This window comes from Bos mutus, chromosome 10 (genome assembly GCF_027580195.1).
Source record: "Bos mutus isolate GX-2022 chromosome 10, NWIPB_WYAK_1.1, whole genome shotgun sequence".
Classification (NCBI taxonomy): Eukaryota; Metazoa; Chordata; class Mammalia; order Artiodactyla; family Bovidae; genus Bos; species Bos mutus.
Window position 1 is genome coordinate 18,982,237 of NC_091626.1, and position 20,917 is coordinate 19,003,153.

The 20,917-nt window shown below is 46.6% G+C and overlaps 1 protein-coding gene across 3 annotated transcripts in view; it reads right to left on the reverse strand.

Annotated features, from left to right (window-relative positions):
- ADPGK (ADP dependent glucokinase) overlaps positions 1-7,176 on the reverse strand; it is a 33,624-nt gene extending 26,448 nt beyond the window's left edge. For 2 of the 3 annotated variants that reach the window (XM_070377400.1, XM_070377399.1), the window contains exon 1: positions 6,866-7,176. In XM_070377400.1, the coding sequence (XP_070233501.1) occupies positions 6,866-7,098 (233 nt within the window). In that variant the 5' untranslated portion in view covers positions 7,099-7,176. Of the gene's footprint in view, positions 1-5,745; positions 6,776-6,865 lie in introns of those variants that run through there. The other variant, XM_070377401.1, reaches the window with a different exon arrangement.
- Between the last annotated feature and the right edge of the window lie 13,741 nt (positions 7,177-20,917).

Genomic DNA, 20,917 nt, shown 5'->3' on the forward strand with positions numbered 1-20,917 from the left:
CATCAGATGTATTTTTAATGTTGATAAGCATACATTACTTTTAGAACTGAACAAATAATTCTTAAAAGGTCCTCATGTGGGGTAGATATTATTTACATCACTCAAGGGAGGTTTACAAGGGCTGGAAGAGACACAGCCCTCTTCACAACACAAAACTGACTACATTCTCATTAAGATTCTATTATTAACTCTTCTCCTATGAATCACACATTTTTGAAAAGGTTTTTGCCTACCATACAGCATTTAAATACTCAAATGGTCTTACTCTTTTGAAGTCAAACATACATAATTACTCTGGTCAACTGGGAAAGCATAGCCTAAGAGTGAGTCCACCTTTCATACAAAGCACATAACACACACTGACACGCACGTGGCAGGTTCTTACTCACGTAAGACATTCCTTTCACAGCTTACAGGATACGAACCAACGCACCTTGTAAACTGGTCTCAGTGCCACCTCACACGAGTGTCCTTTCTTTCTACTGGACACCACACTGGATGTCTGAAGGGAGAAGCTTAAAAGGGATACAGGTATCCCTGGCTCTCGGACTCCAGGGGCTCCCAATGTTCAGACAGTAGACGTCTGGATAGTGTGGGACATTATTTCCATGAAGTAGTCCTACCTCAAATAAATGTATCTAAATGGATCTGGGTCCTGAATCTGCATAGCAAAGGTTCAGATACCAAGGGATGTACCCATATTTGGAAATAACAACTTCAAAATAGACATCAATAAACACATCACTTCCATATCTAGTTCTGCTGAGAACTTAAGTAGTTTGATTTCTTAAAGATGAGAATGGAGGAAGTTTCAGTTACAAAAAACAAAACCAAAAAGAACACTGTTTATTTAGCACATTTTGCAGCACAAGACGAAACCCAACTGAACTAATTTTGAGTTTAAACAATATAACTACCATAGGAACATTTTCCAACCCCCACCTAATCATCCCATGAATACTAAAGAGGAAAATCATAGGAAAAAATTTACTTGGTAGCTATTAAAATAATTGTACCCTACTATGTGCCAGATACCAAACAAAGTACTTTTACCTCTGCTTTCTAGTTATATTTTATAATGCTTCAAACAGAACAGGAATCTTTCTCTGCACTTACATCAATTCAACAGCATACTAAAATGTAAACAAGCACGATACTTATAGGGAAAAGAGTGTGTGTGTGTGTGTGTGTGTGTGTGTGTGTGTGTGTGTGTGTGTGTGTGGTCTGCTGCTGCTGCTAAGTTGCTTCAGTCGTGTCTGACTCTATGTGACCCCATAGACGGCAGCCCACCCAGGCTCCCCCGTCCCTGGGATTCTCCAGGCAAGAACACTGGAGTGGGTTGCCATTTCCTTCTCCAATGCGTGAAAGTGAAGTTGCTTAATCGTGTCCGACTCTTAGTGACCCCATGGACTGCAGCCTACCAGGCTCCTCCGTCCATGGGAGGGGGGTGGTCAGGGTGGAGCAAAAAAAAACAGAAGACAAAATTATGTTCATTTGACACTTATGTAGAATTTCACAAAAATGTATCAAAGATTACAATGTGAGTTTTGAGAAAACACAGACACAGATAAAACAACTGGAAGGTAAAATGAGGTAACAGATGCTGAATGCCTACACAAGTGGCTGTACTAACAGAGGGCGCTGGGAGCCAGGGCTGCCAGGCATATTATCAGAGATTTCGGGTTGGGGTGGGAAAGAGGAATACTTTCTTCTAGTCTGTAAATTCCTTAAAGACAAGGACGGTGGTTCTTATCACCTCCCTTCTGTTTTATCATCTGTAAAACGTTTCCTAAGGTTCTTTTCAGCTTTCACACTATGCCTGAGCTAGTATGAAAGCTAATCATAATCGCTCTAAGATACACAACCACAGAGAAGAGAAACCCAAGAGGGCAGGATCAGCAGTCCTTGGGCCACACCCTGGATGATGCTCTGGACAGAGAAGAAGGCAGGCATTTTCAGACAGACCACACCGATCTGCAAAACATTCTAAGATAGGGAAGCAGTCATCACTGCTTTCAGCTGAGAAAAGTAAGGCTGGGGGTTAACTAACATTTCAAGGTCATGACTGGAGGAGCCCACACTCAAACCCAGATTTATCTGATATTGAAAGCCATAGGAGCAAAGACGTAGAAGAAGGGATAACCTTGTGTCTGGATATAACAGGAATGGTGAGCCAGTTAGGAGTCTGAACATGGTCCAAGAAGAGCAAGGCAGGTTTCAAAGGTCGGAGTGAAGCCAGGTGAGGGAGAGTGAGTGCTAGGATGAGGGTTCATCAGGCGCCCAACGAGTCTGAGGACCAGGGCCCGACTCGGAAGCAGAGGAGGCAGCATACGTTTTAGAAAAACGTGGTGTGGGCTTGCCATTGACCATCTCCTTGAAACCACTCCTTTATTTCTCTGGTCCTTTCCCATCAGGCCCTTACATGGCAGTGCCCACCCCTCCCCCAGCCCTGCCATTTGCCTTCCCTTCTTGTTCTCTTCCTGGGTGATGCTGTCTAGCCTCTGGCCTCAACCTAGGTGCAGTAGTCTCCAAACTGCGACCATGCTCCTCAACTACAGCCTCTAGCTGTCAGCAGCTGAGGGCTCAGCTTCCTCTATAATCCTACAGGAATGTACATTTCTTCCCTCTGAAACCAAACTGGTTACCTTTCGCCACAAACTTGTTCCTTTCTTAATCTCTCTTCATGGCAACAATGTGGCACCTAGAGCCACAAATAGGTTTAAGCTGCACCTCTGGCATTTGACAGCTGTGAGATCATGGGCAGGTCAGTATATATGCTAAGCTGTGTCTGACTCTTGTGCAACCCCTGGACTGTAGCCCATCAGGCTCCTCTGTCCATAGGATTTCCCAGGCAAGTATACTGGAGTGGGCTGCCATTTCCTTCCCCAGGGACTGAACCCACATCTCCTGCATTGCAGGCAGGTTCTTTACCACTAAGCCACCAGGAAAGCTTGACAATATCTGTATCTGTCTACATGAAGTTATAACATCCCCAATACTAAGAACTTGTCATTTGCAACTGCCTCTATTTACTCTACCACATCTAGCCTCTTGTCAAATCTCACCTGTTTAGCACCAATGCCAAACGAGAAAAAGCTCTATGGCTTCATAGCTAGTGTCAGGGTCTCAAGACTTTCCTCATTATTAGTCTGTTACCCACAAAAATAATGTGAAGCAGTCAAATAGGTCAGAACCACTGCTCAAATTTTCCATTCCTCCAGTTAAGTCTGTGAAAAGAACTTAGCATCATTGTGTGTGTGCACGCCCATTCATGCTCAGTCGTGTCCAGCTCTTTGCGACTCCATGGACCGTACCTGCTTATTAACTTTCATGGTTTTCCCATCACCCACACTGACACACAGGGCTCCTTTCAGATTCATCTCAACATCTATCATAAAGTCCTTGCCCTAAACACAGGACCAACCTTGCCAAACAAGCCAAATACCTTTTCACATTTGGTTCTCTCTTCCCAGGTGGGCTGATTCCCCAGCGTTCTTGTGGATAAATTCTTTTTTTCTCCAGGGCCTGACCCATGCACGTCACCGTAGCAGAATATATTTTCCGAGGTGGCCACAAGATGCCCCGTCCCACGTGTTCATTTTACAATGAGATGCTGACGCCCCTCCCTCCCAGGTGTGTTCTCTGTCCCCTCTCCTCAAAACCATTTGGACCTGAGCCTATGGGAGAGGTGACACTGTGTGCTTTTAAGGTCAGGTCATAAAAGGCATTAATGCTACTGCCTGGTCCTCTTGGGGAATTCCTTCCCCTAATCCAGTCATCCTGCGGTGAGAAAGCTGAACAATTACAAAGAGAAACCGCCTGCATGTGTTCAGGTAAAACCACGACTGAGGTCACAGCTGATGACAACAATCAACACCTTGAGATGATCCCAGGCCCAGCCATCATCTGCCTGAAACTGCACGGAACCCCAAACGAGAATCGCCTAGCCAAGCCCAACTGAACCTCAGAATCATGGAATAAAATGACCATTGGTTTAAGCTAAGTTGTGGGGTAATGTGTGATGTAGCAATAGTAAATGGATTGTCAGCTTCTAGATGGAGATTCTCTTGAAACCTCATCCTGGGAAGAATTACTAGTTATTCTCTGGGACACAAGAAAGCACTTTTTTAAATTGTTATGGACAGCATTGTGTCCCTCTCTCCCACCCCCCCCCCCGTTCATATTGAAGCCCTGACCACAAATGTGACCATATGTGGAGACAGGGACTATTTAAGGAAGTAATTGAGGTTAAATGAGGCCATTATGCAGGATTCCCAGGTGGTGCAGTGGTTTTAAAAAAAAAAAACAAAACTGCCTGAGCGCTGGAGACAAAGGAGCTGAGGGTTCGATCCCTGGGTTGGGAAGATGCCTTGGAGCAGGAAATGGCGTCAGTCTTCTTGCCTGGACAGAGGAGACTGGTGAGCTACAGCCCCTGGGGTCACAAAGAGTCAGACGTGCCTGAGTACACATATATGCAGCCATTATCCAATAGGGCTACTGTCAGTTTAAGAGGAGGAAGAGACACCACAAGTGCTCAAGAATAGAGTAACGGCCGCATGAGTACACAGGAGAAGTCTGAAAGAGAGGACTTCTTGGATTATCAGCCTGGAGAACTTCGAGAAAATTAATTTTTGCTGTTTAAGCCCCTAGTCTGTGGTCCTCTGTTACGGCAGCCTGAGTGAACTAATACAATAATGAATATATTTGTTTCCAAAAAATGAGGCTGGGACCTTGCTTCATTCATCCCTGGATTCTTAGAACTTAGCATGGACCTGCCGCATACCATGTAGTTAATGAATATTTATTGAAAGTGTGTGCTCAGGAATGTCTGACTCTTTGCAACCCCATGGACTGTAGCCCACCAGGTTCCTCTGTCCATGGGATTTGCCAAGCAAGAATAGCTCCAGGGGATCTACCCAACCCAGGGATTGAACCCATGTCTCTTGCATCTCCTACATTGATAGGCAGATTCTTTACCACGGCACCACCTGGAAAGTCCATGAATTGACTGAAGACTCACAACAGCAGGGAGGACAATTAAGCTGATAAGGATACAGGTGAAAGTGCCTGAACTTGAAAGAAGAGTTAAAAGAAGATACACCTGAAGAAACAATAAAAATGTTAACATATATATATACACACACATATATATACTACCTAACCGGAGAAGGCAATGGCACCCCACTCCAGTACTCTTGGCCTGGAAAATCCCATGGACAGAGGAGCCTGATAGGCTGCACCATGGGGTCGCTAAGAGTCGGGCACAACTGAGCGACTTCACTTTCACGTTTCACTTTCATGCATTGGAGAAGGAAATGGCAACCCACTCCAGTGTTCTTGCCTGGAGAATCCCAAGGACAGAGGAGCCTAGTGGGGTGCTGTCTATGGGGTTGCACAGAGTTGGACACGACTGAAGCGACTTAGCAGCAGCAGCAGCATACTACCTAACATTAGCTGTCTGCTCTTTAAAGCAGATACTATGCTAAATAACAAAGATAATTTAATCTTCATGATAACTCTGCTTGGCTCAGAGGTTAAAGCATCTGCCTGGAATGCGGGAGACCCGGGTTCGATCCCTGGGTTGGGAAGATCCCCTAAAGAAAGAAATGGCACCCCACTCCAGTACTCTTGCCTGGAGAATCCCAGGGAGGAAGGAGCCTGGTAGGCTACAGTCCATGGGATCGCAGAGTCGGACATGACTGAGCGACTTCACTTTCACTTTCAATTTGTGGTCCCAATACTCACAGAACTAGTAGCGTACTTGGTAGAAGATCTGCTTCTGTGGCAAGATATTCACGTCGAACTTAGACAAGAACTAAAATTTGTAGAGGGAATAATTTACTTACACGCGAGAGGAGAATATAAAGAAAGGAGGCACTGTGATTCGAGAGAATCCTAAAATTGCAATGTCATTGAAATCTGGGGAAGAAGAGTTTCAAGAAGGCATGCTTAACGTGTGGAAGGCTGCAGAGAGCTGACAGTGAAGACTAAAAGTGGAAGCTGATTATGAAAACCCACAAGGCTTAGATAAGCTTTGAGAGTGAAGTTTCAGTAGAATGGTGGTCTCCAGACTATGGCATTAAGGAAGCGAAAACAAGGCGTAAAGAAAGAAATTCAGCAGCTAAAGACAGCGACTACACCTTCAAGTAGTTCAGAAGCAAGAGGGTGCCACTAAAATGGAAAGACCAAGCATTTTTGACTGCAAAGGAGTAGCCGCCAGAAGAGCAGAGATTGGAATGAAAGCGACTTGAACTTTACGGAGTCAGGCTGAGCGGGATTTCCAAGAGGCTATTAGGCTGGTTCTACGGGCGATGGCACTCCACTCCAGTACTCTTGCCTGGAAAATCCCATGGGCGGAGGAGCCTGGTAGGCTGCAGTCCATGGGGTCGCGAAGAGTTGGACATGACTGAGCGACTTCACTTTCACTTTTCACTTTCGTGCATTGGAGAAGGAAATGGCAACCCACTCCAGTGTTCTTGCCTGGAGAATCCTAGGGACGGGGGAGCCTGGTGGGCTGCCGTCTATGGGGTCGCAGAGAGTCGGACACGACTGAAGCGACTTAGCAGCAGCAGCAGCAGGGGCTGGTCCTACCGAGACGAGGAGGGTGCAGGGGCCAGCCGAGAGGAAAAAGCAGTCTGGTTGAGTCCCGGCAGCAGTGACGAATGGGGCTCGTCCCAGACGTGCGACGCTTCTCGCCAGGCAGGTAGCGTGGACACCAGCACCAAGGGCCCTCCGGGGGACCTCTAGGAATCTGTTTCCACGCCGTCTGACCTCCGGCAAGGCGGCCCTCAGAGGCCCAGAGAGCCCGCACCTCCTGCAGACACTTGCCTGCTTGCCCAGAGAGGCAAGCCCCGCAGACACTCACCCCACGGCCACGCGGCGCCAACGCCGGGCCGGCCGCACGATGAGCGCGTCCCAGGCGGCTGCCAACCGGCCCTCAGGGGAGCCGACTCCTGGGGGCGCGGGCGCGGGCCCCAGCTGCAGCGAACTCCACAGCGAGCGCAGGGCCGACCCCGGCAGCTGCGGCTCCAGCAGGAAGACGCAGCCCACCGCGAGCGCCAGGAAGCCAGCGTACGCGGAGCCGCGCCACAGCGCCATGGAGACAGAGGCGTGGAAGCGGCGGCGAACACCTCTTTGCCCGGCCCGCGCCTCTTCCGGGCTCAGCACGCGCCGACGTAGACTCGCGCGCCACGTCACGCCGGCGCGTCGTGGTCCCTCGGATGGGCGGGGCGCCGCGAGGAGGTGGACTTAACAGAGGGGCGGAGACTCCTCTTCCTTGGTCCGAATTTTAGCTCTTGGGGGCGCGCGCGGTTTTGAGGCACTGAGGGAGGTTGGACAAAGGCCATAATGCTTGTCCAGGCGCTGTACCTTTTCCCAGAACTCCATTCGTACCCAAAAATAGAGAGGCAAGGATCCGTTTGTTTTCCCAGTAGGATGAACCAGACCGATTTTGAAGAAGCGGGTAAACCTCGTGTCAGTCTTTGAGCCGGTCGGTGTTCCCATTTGAGCTGAACCCGCAGTTCCTCGGAGGGGCACAAATCACACTCCCCCTGTTTTAATCTGTCCCTCTGCCAGTCTGTCCATCCTCCATTGTTAACTAAGCTCACCCTCTTTCAGACCCGGGGCTTGGCCCTCCCCGAAGGAATACGATGGCAGCGGCGCTGCTTGTGAGCCCTTGGGGACACGAGTGGCAGGGGGATTCTGTCCCTTTGGAGGGTGACCGAGACCTGCAGCTGCTTGGGGGCGTTTGCCGAGGCTGAGGGGAGTCCGCACGGATTGTCCTCGCTGGATGATCAGCTTCGAACCTTAAAATAACCCTTTGGGGGCGCTGTTCCCTTTAACAACCTCAGAACATGTACACATGCACACAATCTTGTGTACAACACAAGGGGTTTTGGACATGCGTTAAGAAACCCTGGTTTCTTCTTCTCCTTTAGTAACATGACTTACACCCAGCAGACCCTGTCTTCACTATGACTCTTCTGTGTGTGAGCCTCGGTTGAGAGTCAGTGAAGCTAGGCTTACTGCCAGCTCATTCTCAGCAGTCGTCTTGCCAGGCCTGGTCTTGTTCCTGGATGGTTTCCATTTTTCCAGTTCTGCTGGCTCCTGACCTTGGCTCTGCGTCCGATTTTCCACTCTGCTCCTGACCTTTGGACTTGGCAGTGGTTCTTTATTTCTCTAGCTTTGATCTTGGGCATTTGGCTTCATTTCCCCCAGCATATCCTTATCCTGGTCATCTACCCTCCCTGTCTCACCCCACCCAGCCCACCTGACCATAACATCCCTTTCAAAGGAGATGTTCACACAGGAAGAGATCTGGGCTATTACAGAAAGGAAAGGAGCCAGTGAGATCTGTGTGAAGCTGTCTTCACTAGAGTTACCTGCCCCTTCTCTCACCTCAGGGAGACATGTCAGTTAGTTCCCAGAGAAACTGCTCCCCCACATGACCCCCAGTGAGCAGGTTTTCCTACCACCCTATAAGTGACTGAACCAGCACGTAATTCAAAAGCAGTGAATTCACTGGCCAGAGCTCTCCACTGAGAATTTGAGCCAAGAGTCAAGAGTCTGTAGCTAGTCGGTTTGGGTTGTGGATCTCCAAGGTCATGTAACGTTGAAGGTGAGATAGGGCCAGTTAAACAAATTCCCAAGGTGGAGTTTTAGGGGGGGAGCTGAGGAAGCTGAACTGTGGGAAGACCATGGAGCAAACAAGCTTAGAGGAAGAGGAAAAGTGATGTAAAGAGAAAGCCACCTGGGGCCTTCCCTTCTGGCTCCCAGAAGACTTGCTAAGCTGCCAGCACTTTGTACTAAATTCTTTTGCTTTTTCCTAATGGCACCCCACTCCAGTACTCTTGCCTGGAAAATCCCAAGGATGGAGGAGCCTGGTGGGCTGCAGTCCATGGGGTTGCTAAGAGTCGGACACGACTGAACGACTTCACTTTCACTTTTTACTTTCATGCATTGGAGAAGGAAATGGCAACCCACTCCAGTGTTATTGCCTGGAGAATCCCAGGGATGGGGGAGCCTGGTGGGCTGCCATCTATGGGGTAGCGCAGAGTCGGACACGACTGAAGCGACTTAGCAGCAGCAGCAGCAGGCTTGCCAGAACTTTTTCCCCCTCTAGTTTTATTGAGATATAATTGGCATATAACATTGTACAAGTTTAAGGTGTATTACATATACATTTTGTGCAATGATTACCATAATAAGTTTAGTGAACATTTATCACCTGCATAACAATTTTCTTTTTTTTTTCTTGCAGGACTTTTAAGATCTACTATATTAGCAACTTTCAAATATATCATACTAGAATTTGAGCTTTACTCACAGAGGCAAAACTGAGGGTAGAATCTGGGACCCTTTACTGCGGTCCTTTTACCTGGACAAATGTCTCCTCTCCTCCTCCTGGAGAAACAGAATACAAAGAAACTATGCTGCTGCTGCTGCTAAGTCGCTTTAGTCGTGTCCGACTCTGTTCGACCCCATAGATGGCAGCCCTCCAGGCTCCCCCGTCCCTGGGATTCTCCAGGCAAGAACACTGGAGTGGGTTGCCATTTCCTTCTCCAATGCATGAAAGTGAAAAGTGAAAGTGAAGTCGCTCAGTCGTGTCCAACCCTCAGCGACCCCATGGACTGAAGCCTACCAGGCTCCTCCATCCATGGGATTTTCCAGGCAAGAGTACTGGAGTGAGGTGCCATTGCCTTCTCCGAAGAAACTAAGAGGGACTAAAAATAACTGAATATTTTTATATTCAGTTATTTTCAGGGGAGTCAGGCAAATTATGAACTATAAGATACAAAACGGCCAAAACACAACTGCCACTTCTTTTTTTAAATTTAGTTAATTTTTTAAAATATATTTTTTATTGAAAGTGAAAGTGTTAGTTGCTCAGTGGTGTCTGACTCTGTGACTCCATGAATTGTAGCCTACCGGGCTCCTCTGTCCATGGCATTTCCCAGGCAAGAATACTGGAGTGTGTAGCCATTCCCTTCTCCAGGGAATCTTCCCTCCCCAGGGATTGAATCCGGGTCTCCTATATTGCAGGCAGATTCATTACCAGCTGAACCACCAAGGAAGCACAGCTCCCCCCCCCACCCCCCGCTTTTTTTTAATTGAAGTATAGTTGAATTACAGTGTTGTATTAATTACCCATACACAGAAAGGGACTCAGTTATACATAATATGTACATCCTTTTTCATATTCTTTTCCATTATGGCTTACCTCAGGATATTGAATATAGTTCCCTGTGATATACAGCAGGACCTTGTTGTTTATCCATCCTATATACACCAATTTGCATCCAACCAGTTCCCAATCCAACCCTCTCCCATTCTCCTGCCCTTTGCAGCTGCCACTTCTGAGGTGCCGGGAGCCAAACCAGAGTACTGCATGTGATCCCTGCAAACAGCACCACGAAGAGGGTGGGCAAACCACCTGAGCCAACCTTCCAACCAGACCCACCAATCCACCCTTACCCTCCCCCTCTTAAGGGACCAGCTCACCCATCCTCCCTTAGAGAGCCAGCAAAGGCACCTGTTAATTGTCTTCACTGCCTTGTGCTACATCATGAGTTCCAGTAAAGCCTTGCCTGAATTTCTTGTCTGGCCTCTCAATAATTTCTGTTGATTAAAGAGTTCAAGAACCCAGGCTGGTAACAAACAACAGCAGCTTGAACAAAACGGAAGTTGATTTCTCCTGTAAAAGTCCAAACGGGACTTCTTTGGTGGTTCAGTGGTTAAGACTCTGAGCTTCACAGTGCAGGCAGCTTGGATTGGATCCCTGATTGGAGAACTAAGACCCCACATTCCACGAGGTGAGGCAAAACAAAAAGTCCAGACAGGGTGCTAGTACTCCGTGGGCAACAGCAGCAAGCTAGAGATGCTCTGTGGCTCCTATTGGTTGGTGGTTCAGCGTCAGTTTGCATTGTGGATGGTAATAAGGTTGGACACGGTGCTCGCCTAATTCTAACTGAGAATTAGAGGCAGGAGCTGCAGGAATTGAAGAATATGAGTGAGCATTGCCCGTCATGGTGGAGGCTGTTGCGGCTTCTGGTCCCATAACAGTCACAGGGGCCTTGATTCCTTCTACTCGCTAGGGGCTCAGGGGCAGGCATTCAGTGTTCTTGGCACTACAGTTCCTCTTGAAAGATTTCGTTAGTGAGCAATAGTCATTTCAGATTTTGATCATTGATCTGTTTAATGACTCTGGAATGCTTTACAAGCCAATTGTTTTTCTTGAAGTTAGATTTCTGGGGGCAGTTATACAAAACAGCCCTAAGTGGATAGGCGGGGCTGCCCAGTTCTGAACAAATAGAAAAGGACTGTACAAACCTCAAGGCACCCTTCCCCCAACCCAAATTGCTTCCAGACATGGCCTTTGTTATTGGTTATCTCTCTGAGGACCTTGAAATGAGAGCAAAAAGCAACTTTATTTCAGAAAATTCAGAGGCAGACGGAGGCTACAGGTGTCCCACCCAAGACCCTGACCTGGAAGGCCAAAGAGCAGATCCCATATTTATATAAGGAGTTAGCAGAATCCTGTCAGTCCCAAATTAGCTTAAGGCAAGGTCTTCCTTGATGGCTCAGAGGTTAAAGACTCTGCCTACAATGTGGGAGACCTGGTTTGATCCCTGGGTTGGGAAGATCCCCTGGAGAAGGGAATGACAACCCACTCCAGTGTTCTTGCCTGGAGAATCCCATGGACAGAGGAGCCTGGAGGACTGCTGTCCATGAGGTCGCAAAGAGTCTGAGCACTGAGCAACTAGCAACTAACACATGCACAGTCCTTGCTGCTGCTACTGCTAAGTCGCTTCAGTCATGTCCAACTCTGTGCGACCCCATAGACGGCAGCCCATCAGGCCCTGCTGTCCCTGGGATTCTCCAGGCAAGAACACTGGAGTGGGTTGCCATTTTCTTCTCCAATGCGTGAAAGTGAAAAGTGAAAGTGAAGTCGCTCAGTCCTATCTGACTCTTAGCGACCCCATGGACTGTAGCATGGGATTTTCCAGGCAAGAGTACTGGAGTGGGTTGCCATTGCACAGTCCTTAGCCTTGACATAAACACCAGTCAACACACAACCTATGTTACCTGAAGGGTTTTAAGAAGCAAGTTTGTTCCCACATTTGGAATAGAAACTAAAGTAGGACCAAACAGGTCTCATGAAAGCTGGGATAACCCACTTTTCCCATAGTTTCAAGCCTCTAGGGTTTGATCCAAGGTGCTCGCTGAAGTCCATACTGTGTCAAGGCCTTTGCTGATGCCGGGGACATCACCCAACACAGGTCACACCCGAAGGCCAGCATCAGAGCACAGCTTTGACGGTTGTAGAAAACTCCCAGGAGACAAAAAAGAAGGAATAAAGGATCCTGGGATCCGAAAAGAGCAGGCTTTGTGTCTGGAGCCAGAGCTCTCAGGCCATCAGACATCCTCCTCCCTAAGCTGAATCAGGAGGAAACCAGCAAAACAGAGGCTGGGCTTCTGCCTGGGGTGAGGCGGCGCCCTTGGAGGCACAGGAGCTGGGTGACAAGAATGGTGGCAGCAAAGCAGTGAAGAGAGGTGTGCTGGTTCCTTGCCAGTGACCAAACCTTGCTGCATGGGTTGGGAACTTCTTAGTGTGTAACACTATTGTAACGATGCAGTGGTCCTACGTTTACACTTCAGGATGAATTGCTCGGAGAGAGTGCTGAGCAGGGGAAAGTGGGAGGTGCAGTGTTTCTGTCTGGCAGGGACCCAAGAGCTTCACAGGGCAAACTAGTCAGCAGGCAGGGGAAGCACGGGCTGGTCCCATGGTGCTGTCTGGGCACCTCAGGCTCCCTGGAATACCACCATCACACTGCCTGGGGACTTCCCTGGTGGTCTAGGGGTTAAGAATCTGCTTTCCAATGCAGAGGACTCAGGTTTGATCCCTGGTCGGGGAACTAAGATTCCGCATGCCATGGGGCAAATAGGCCCCTGTGCTGCAGTTACTGAGCCCATGTGCCACAACTAGAGAGCCCTCACACCGCAGTGAAGATCCCATGTGCCTCAACTAAGACTCAACGCAGCCAAATACATATATAAATACTTTTAAAAATAGACAAACACTGCCTGTGCAGCCTTTTCTCTTGCACAGGCCCTCCTGCTTGGTGTTCCTCTGCAGGTCGTGTCCACCAGCCCTGTCACGCATCGTGCAGTATATGCTATAGTTCTGATTTGGGTTCTGAAACCCTTGCAGCATATGTTTGGAAGGAAATGGAAACTGTGCCTTCAAACTGCATTTCCTTCTTAATTCAAGAACCTTAACCATTCTTGAAGCATTCTGCCTTCGAGAGTTGTTTTCCAAACTAACATAAAGAAAAAAAATAAATGAAAGGAAGCAAAAACTGATCTGGCAGGACACCTCTGCTCTCCAGTCGTCAGGGGCTCAGACTTGTTCTGTCTTTTGCTCTGCCATCCCTAGGGGACAGCAGAAAGGCGGGAGTACCTGATGACAAAATCATGATGGCTTTGAAAGAATCAAATCAGGGCTCTGAAAGAAAAGAGAGGCAGTGAATGCTTGTTGCCAGGCAACCACCAGTTTCTACTTAAATGGAGAGATTGTGGGGCTTGATGCCTGTGTGTGTGTGTGTGTGTGTGTGTGTGTGTGTTTTCCGGTTGTTGTTTGTTTTTGGCCAAATTACATGGCATGTGGGGGATCTTAGATCCCAGACCAGGGATTGATCCCATGGCTGCTGCATTAGAAGCGAGGAGTCTTAACCACTGGGCCACCAGGGAAGTCCCTGATGCTTGGTTTAAAAACTCCACTTCTGCCATCCACTATCTGTGTGACCTCAGGCAAGTCATTTAACCTTTCTGTTCCTCAGTTTCTTTACCTACAAAATAATTCCTACTTTACCAAATGGTTGCGGGCAATAGAGTTATTCTAAAAGAGCCTACCACATGTCTGCTACATGTTGACACATGCCCAAACACTCCCTGACATTGCTCTGATTGGTTCTTGAGAACTATATTTAATTTTCTTCTCAGGCTTCCTGGACTGCCACTTTCTCACTTTAAGGAGGACTGGCATCTCTGCATGGATCACTGTACAAGTGGCCTTTTCTAATTTTTAGCTGCTCAGCACCTGTACAATATTCCACTGAATGAAAATATGACAGTTCATTTATCAACTTTACTGTGTGTAGGACATTTGTAATTTTCCCAGTGTTTTCCTATGATGTATAATACTGCTCTGCACACACTTCTGATATGCATATACAGATGCTCCTTTAGGGTGTACACTAAGAGTGAAATTTCTGAGTCATATGCTCACCCTTGTCCTCCTCAACTTCACTAGATAATATAAGACATCTTTCCAAGTGATCCATCAGTTTACCCTCCCACTGGCAGCACATGAGTTTCTGTTGCTCCAAATACGTACCAACAGATTCTTAACATTTTGCCATTCTATCGGATGTGCAGTGGTATCTGCCTGTGGTTCTGACAAGGTTTTATCTGTTAGTTGTGAATATCTCATCCTCCACCCCTGTCGCTTGTTTTTTCATTTTCTTCGTAATGTCTTTAGTGAATAAAGTTCTTAATTTTAATGTAGTTAATAGTTTCTTCCTTTTTATTGTTGCCTTCTCCTTTGTCATTGGTACTTTTTGTTACTGTTTTAAAAAATAGTTCCTTACTTGGGGTCATGAAAATAAATATTCACCTATTCTCCTTTTCAGAGGTGTAAGTTTTTATGTTTCATGTTTATATGTTTAATCCACTTTGAAACCGATTTTTGTATGTTGTGGCGGGAATTTTTATAGATACCCAATTGGCACAGTGCCTTTTATTGGTCATTTCTCAACAACTCTGCATTCCCACTTTTGTCCAATATCAATTATCTACATATACGTGGATCTGTTTTGAGGCTCTTTATTCTGCTCCATTGGTCTATTCATTTATCCTCATACCAGCACCTCACTATTTTGATATGAGAATGTAAATTTTTTAACCTTAGTTTGCAAGAGCAGCTTGGCTATCCTTGGCCTTCTTTTCATTTCTGAATACATTTTCAAATTGACTTGTCAACAACAACAAAACAAAACCAAAAAATCAGTTAAGATTTTCATCAGTTTCATTTGGGGAGGACTGACATCTTTTCAGTATTGAGTTGTATTTCCTAAGACTACAGTATGTCCATTTATTTATTTAGACCTACTTAAATGTTTTGCATAATGTAATAGACTTTTATGTGTAGAAGCTTTGCATATTTTTAGCATGATTTACTTCTAGGTGCTTAAGATTTTTAGTACCTTTATTGAGATAAAATTAGCATGCAAGAAACTTCACAATAGAGTGCACAATTTAATACGTTTATCCTGTATAGACATCCCAAACCATCACTACAACTCAGATAATAAGCATATCCACACCCTGAAGGATTCCTCATGTCCACCCTCTCATCCCTTCCTGCCCAGACTTCTTACTCTGCTGCTTACTTACAGACTTCATTACTCTGTACCCAGGCAACTGATGACATACTTTCTGTTGCTATCGGTCAGTTTATACTTTCCAGAATTTTATATAAATAAAACCATACAGTATGTGCTCAGTTCAGTTCAGTTCAGTTAAGTTGCTCAGTCGTGTCCGACTCTTCGAGACCCCAACAGTCACAGCACTCCAGGCCTCCCTGTCCATCACCAACTCCCGGAGTTCACTCAAACTCATGTACATCGAGTCAGTGATGCCATCCAGCCATCTCATCCTCTGTTGTTCCCTTTTCCTCCTGCCCCCAATCCCTCCCAGCATCAGAGTCTTTTCCAATGAGTCAACTCTTCCCATGAGGTGGCCGAAGTACTGGAGTTTCAGCTTTAGCATCATTCCTTCCAAAGAACACCCAGGACTGATCTCCTTTAGAATGGACTGGTTGGATCTCCTTGCAGTCCAAGGGACTCTCAGACAAGGGTCTTCTCCAACACCACAGTTCAAAAGCATCAGTTCTTCGGCGCTCAGCTTTCTTCACAGTCCAACTCTCAAATCCATACATGACCACTGGGAAAACCATAGCCTTGACTAGATGGACCTTTGTTGGCAAAGTAATGTCTCTGCTTTTGAATATGCTATCTAGGTTGGTCATAACTTTGCTTCCAAGGAGTAAGCGTCTTTTAATTTCATGGCTGCAATAACCATCTGCAGTGATTTTGGAGCTCAAAAAAAAAAAAGTCTGACACTGTTTCCACTGTTTTCCCATCTATTTCCCATGAAGTGATGGGACCAGATGCCATGATCTTAGTTTTCTGAAAGTTGAGCTGTGCTAGTGTGTATCAATAGTGGGTGGGGCTAGTGGTAAAGAACCTGCCTGCCAATGTAGGGGACTAAGAGATGCAGGTTGGATCCCTGGGTCAGGAAGATCCTCTGGAGGAGGGCATGGCCACCCACTCCAGTATTCTTGCCTAGAGAATCCCATGGACAGAGGAACCTGATAGGCTGCAGTCCACAGGGTTGCACAGAGTCAGACACGACTGAAGTGACTTAGCATGCAGACTGTAGTGTGTATCAATAGTTAATTGCTTTTGGGACTTCCCTGGTGGTCCTGTGGCTAAGACTACACTCTCCCAATGCAGGGGGTTCCATACCTGAGCAGGAAACTGGATCCCACATGCTGCAACTGAGAGTTTACATGCCGCAGTTAAAGATCCCGCGTGCTGCAATGAAGACGGAAGATCCTGAATACTGCAACTAAGACCCAGTCAAATACATAAATAAATATTAAAGAAAAAGGTTAATTGCTTTTAAAAGAACTTTTTTACTTTGAAATAGTTATAGATTCACAGGAAGCCACAAAAAACTGGTTCAGAGAAGTCCTCTGGACCCTTCACCCAGATTCTCCCTTGGATCTCTACCTGCCTGGTTGCTTCCTGCCATTCATGTGTGTGTGCATGCTCAGTCACTCAGTCGTGTCCAGCTCTTTGTGACCCCACAGACTGTAACCCACCAGGCTTCTCTGTCTATGGGATTTTCCAGGTAAGAAAATTGGAGTGGGTGGCCATTTCCTTCTCCAGGGGAACTTCCCGACCCAGGGATTGAACCTGGGTCTTTTGCATCTTCTGCACTGTAGGTGGGTTCTTTCATTCATCTCTCTGCTCAAATACAGTCTGCTCACACAGAGCTTCCCTGAGCAACCAATGGAATATCATGAGCCTGGAGGACTCTCACCTCTCCCTCTTTTACTTTATGTCTAGAACTTATTCATATCTGATTTTCTCATTTGTTTACTGTGATCTCATCCAATTAGAATATGAATTCTGTGAAAACAGGGACCTTGTCTGTCCTAGCCAGTGACTAGAATAGTGCCTGGCATTCAATAAATACTTGTTGAATAATAACAGATCTTTCAGCAACTGCACAATACAAATATTGTTCTCTCCATGTCACAGATGAGAAGCTGAGAAAGATTATGTGCCTTGCCCCAAACCACACAGTTGGTGGTGGTGGTGTGGACTTTGGAAGCTGAGATTTGAATCTCTGATTTCTAAAGACACACTACCCTCTCTTCTTAAAAAAATTCTGAAACAGGAAGCAGGGCAGAATGAGGGTGACTGCATCTATCTCCTTAACAGTAGCTTTTTTTTTTCCTTTTTATAACTTTATTTATTCTTATTTTGGGCTGTGCTAGCTCTTCGTTGCTGCACAAGCTTTTCTCTAGTTGAGTGACCTGTGGCTACTCTCCCGTTGCGGTGTGCAGGCTCCTCATTGCAGTGGCTCCTCTTGTGGAACGTGGGCTCTAGGGCCTGTGGACTTCAGTAGTTGTGTGTGTGGGGCTGTAGCGCACAGGCTCAGTAGTTGTAGCGCACGTGCTTAGCTACTTCTCGGCATGGGGGATCTTCCCTTACCAGGGATCAAACCCGCATCTCCTGCATTGGCAGGCAGATTCTTTACCACTGAGCCACCAAGGAAGCCCAGTAGGTCTTCTTTATACCACAGACTTAGACCCTAGTGCCAGGCCAGGGGTAGCGAACATTCCAAGTGGTCAGTTCTTGGGGTCACTGGCCTCAGTAGCAGTGGCAGGGCCTGTAGGTCCCAATGTGGACTATTATTTCCCTACCTCCCAAAAAGGGCAGGCAATTCATCCCCCCTCATGTTCACGTTTTTCTTTTTGTTAATGAATTAATATTTCTAGCAATTTACTTCTAAACCATTCTTTAAAAGGTCATCTAAATCTTTAAAGGGCCATTATAGTTCATTACAATCTATTGCAAGCCGATTTCTTTAAACAAGCCATTCCTGATGCTGAAATTATAATTTTTTTTTTTTTTTTTAGCTTTTGGCACTATGTACTGTTTAGAACAATAGAGGATAACTTTAAATAAAAACTGGGTGATACACTGGAAAAATACTGGGTAATACATTGGAAAAAATATTTTCACATGTAAAAATTCTGCATATCTTCAATTAAGGTTTATGAAAAAGTTAATTTCAAAAAAAAGATACAAGCTTCATAACTCATGATGAAAGTTAGCTGGCTTTCTTGAGAAGTGAAATTAAAAACAGACTGCACTGCTTACTTTTCAGCCAATTCCACTTTGCCAGATTTCAGAAGGAAAAAGCCCAACGTAGTTTCAGTGTTGTCTCCTTGTCTGGGAGAATCCGGATGACTTGCTCCTCTCTGACAGCCTACTTTGTCCTCACTGCTCCCAATCACAGCTGAATCCATCAACAGGACGGCTTCACATGCTGATCATGCACAGCCAAGAATGACAAGCCCAGGTTGGTGCAGATAAATCCTCTGCTTCTTCATTGGATCTCAAACATTGTTCTATATGCTCCAGTCAATTTGCGTGGAGCTGGTACAAGAAAGAAACCACATTACTTACTGCATATTCATCAACCTTCTGGAATCTGGTGCATTGGTCAGTTACTTTATCCAGTACAACTTGAGTGGGTGTCCAGTAGCAATTTTTCTTCCAGAGCTCCTGATCTGTGGCCAAATGCATGATCCACTAAACTGAGTCATGCTGCAAACTGTGTTATAATCAACACTTTGGAAAATGTTTCATCACTATCACGTTCTTCAGAAGGAGCCGCTCTTGGGGACCATGATTCCTGTGGCTGTTCTGGCGTGGGCATAGGAAAGGCCCCCATAATCCTCTTTCCTACTTCCTTTATCCAACTTTTTTGGCTGCTCTTTCTCCAGTAAGTGAATACTGGACTTTTTCTGCTTAAAAAAGAAATTATAAAACAATACATATTCAGTATATGTCATTTAGAAAATGTAGAAAAGAATGAGTACTTTAAAAATCACCCTTAATCCCATTGATCAATGTTCTGTTTTTTGCTGTATATCTTTACAGACTTAAAAAAAATACTTTTATGCATTTATTTTTGGCTGTGCTGGGTCTTTGTTGTTGCACTCAGGCTTTGTCCAGTTGCAGTGATTGGGGGCTGCTCTTCGTTGCAGTGGACAGGTTTCTCACTGCAGTGGCTTCTCTTGTTATGGCTCCCAGGCTCTAGAGCACAGGCTCAATAGCTGTGGCCCATGGGTGTAGTCGCTCTGAGGCATGTGGGATCTTCCCACACCAGGGATCCAACCCATGTCTCCTGCATTGGCAGGTGGATTCTTTACCACTGAGCCACCAGGGAAGCCCTTTGCAGACTTTTTAATATAATGTGTGCACACAGATACATACATCTTCACAAAAGTGGAATTTTATTATTACATATTTTGTTTTGTAGATCAGCCCTGGGTGTTCTTTGGAAGGAATGATGCTAAAGCTGAAACTCCAGTACTTCGGCCACCTGATGTGAAGAGTTGACTCATTGGAAAAGACCCTGATGCTGGGAGGGATTGGGGGCAGGAGGAGAAGGGGACGACAGAGGATGAGATGGCTGGATGGCATCACGGACTCAATGGACATGAGTTTGAGTGAACTCCGGGAGATGGTGATGGACAGGGAGGCCTGGCGTGCTGATTCATGGGGTCGCAAAGAGTCGGACATGACTGAGTGACTGAACTGAACTGAACTGATTTTGTTTTGTAATAATTTTTCCCTTAACTATATAATGAACACTGTGATATCACCAATTTTTTTAATCCAGTATGATTTTTCATGGCTGCATAGGCTGCTAGTTATCTAATCTACTGGTAGAAAATTAGACCATTTGCAAGTTTTTGCTATTACAAACCATGAAGGAGGAACATTCTCATGGCAGAATCTGCAGTTTTTTAAATGTCTCTTTAGGATAGAGTCACACCTACCTCCGAGGACAGTTCCGATGATGTTCTCAGATTCGCCTCCATTAAAGTTGCTCTACCTTCCTTCTGCAGTAGCTAAGAATAACCCCACTCCACACACACTCTTGTTCATACTGCAGCCTTGCCAGCCCGTCCCAAGAAGGATGCTTCAGGTGATCTCTCTGGCTTCAGGAAACCGCGAAGAGAGGGCAGGTAGAAAGGGACTCAAACCATGTCCGAGGTCACATCTAGGCTCTGTAAGGCAAAGGATGGGGTCCCTAGGTGGAAAAAGACGAGAGAGGATGGGCCTCAGGGTCCCAGAGACTCCTCTTGGTGCCGGTGGATGTGTCTTAGAAACCCGGCTTCCTCATCTACGGAATGAGGATGGGATCTCTCGGTGACGGAGATGCGTGGATGTCACCTTCAGAGATGCATCAGAACCGAGCCGCGCCTGCAGGAGTGCTCCCGGCGCCTGGAGGGGACCGAGGACCGGACAGTCTGGCTGGCAGCCTAGGAGCGCCCCTCAAGCTCGAGCTGACGTCTCCCGGCTGGCCCGTGCCAGGAGGGAGAGCCGCTCGGAGCCCCCAGGGGGCGCCGCAAGCCCACCGCAAGAGCCTCACACTCGCCGGGTGGGGACCGCGCGAGCCTCCGGGAGTGGGTCCCGAGCCTCGCGGCTCATGGGCTAGGCCCCGCGATGGGTCTTCATCCCCTGTGATTTCTTTTTCCGCACAACAA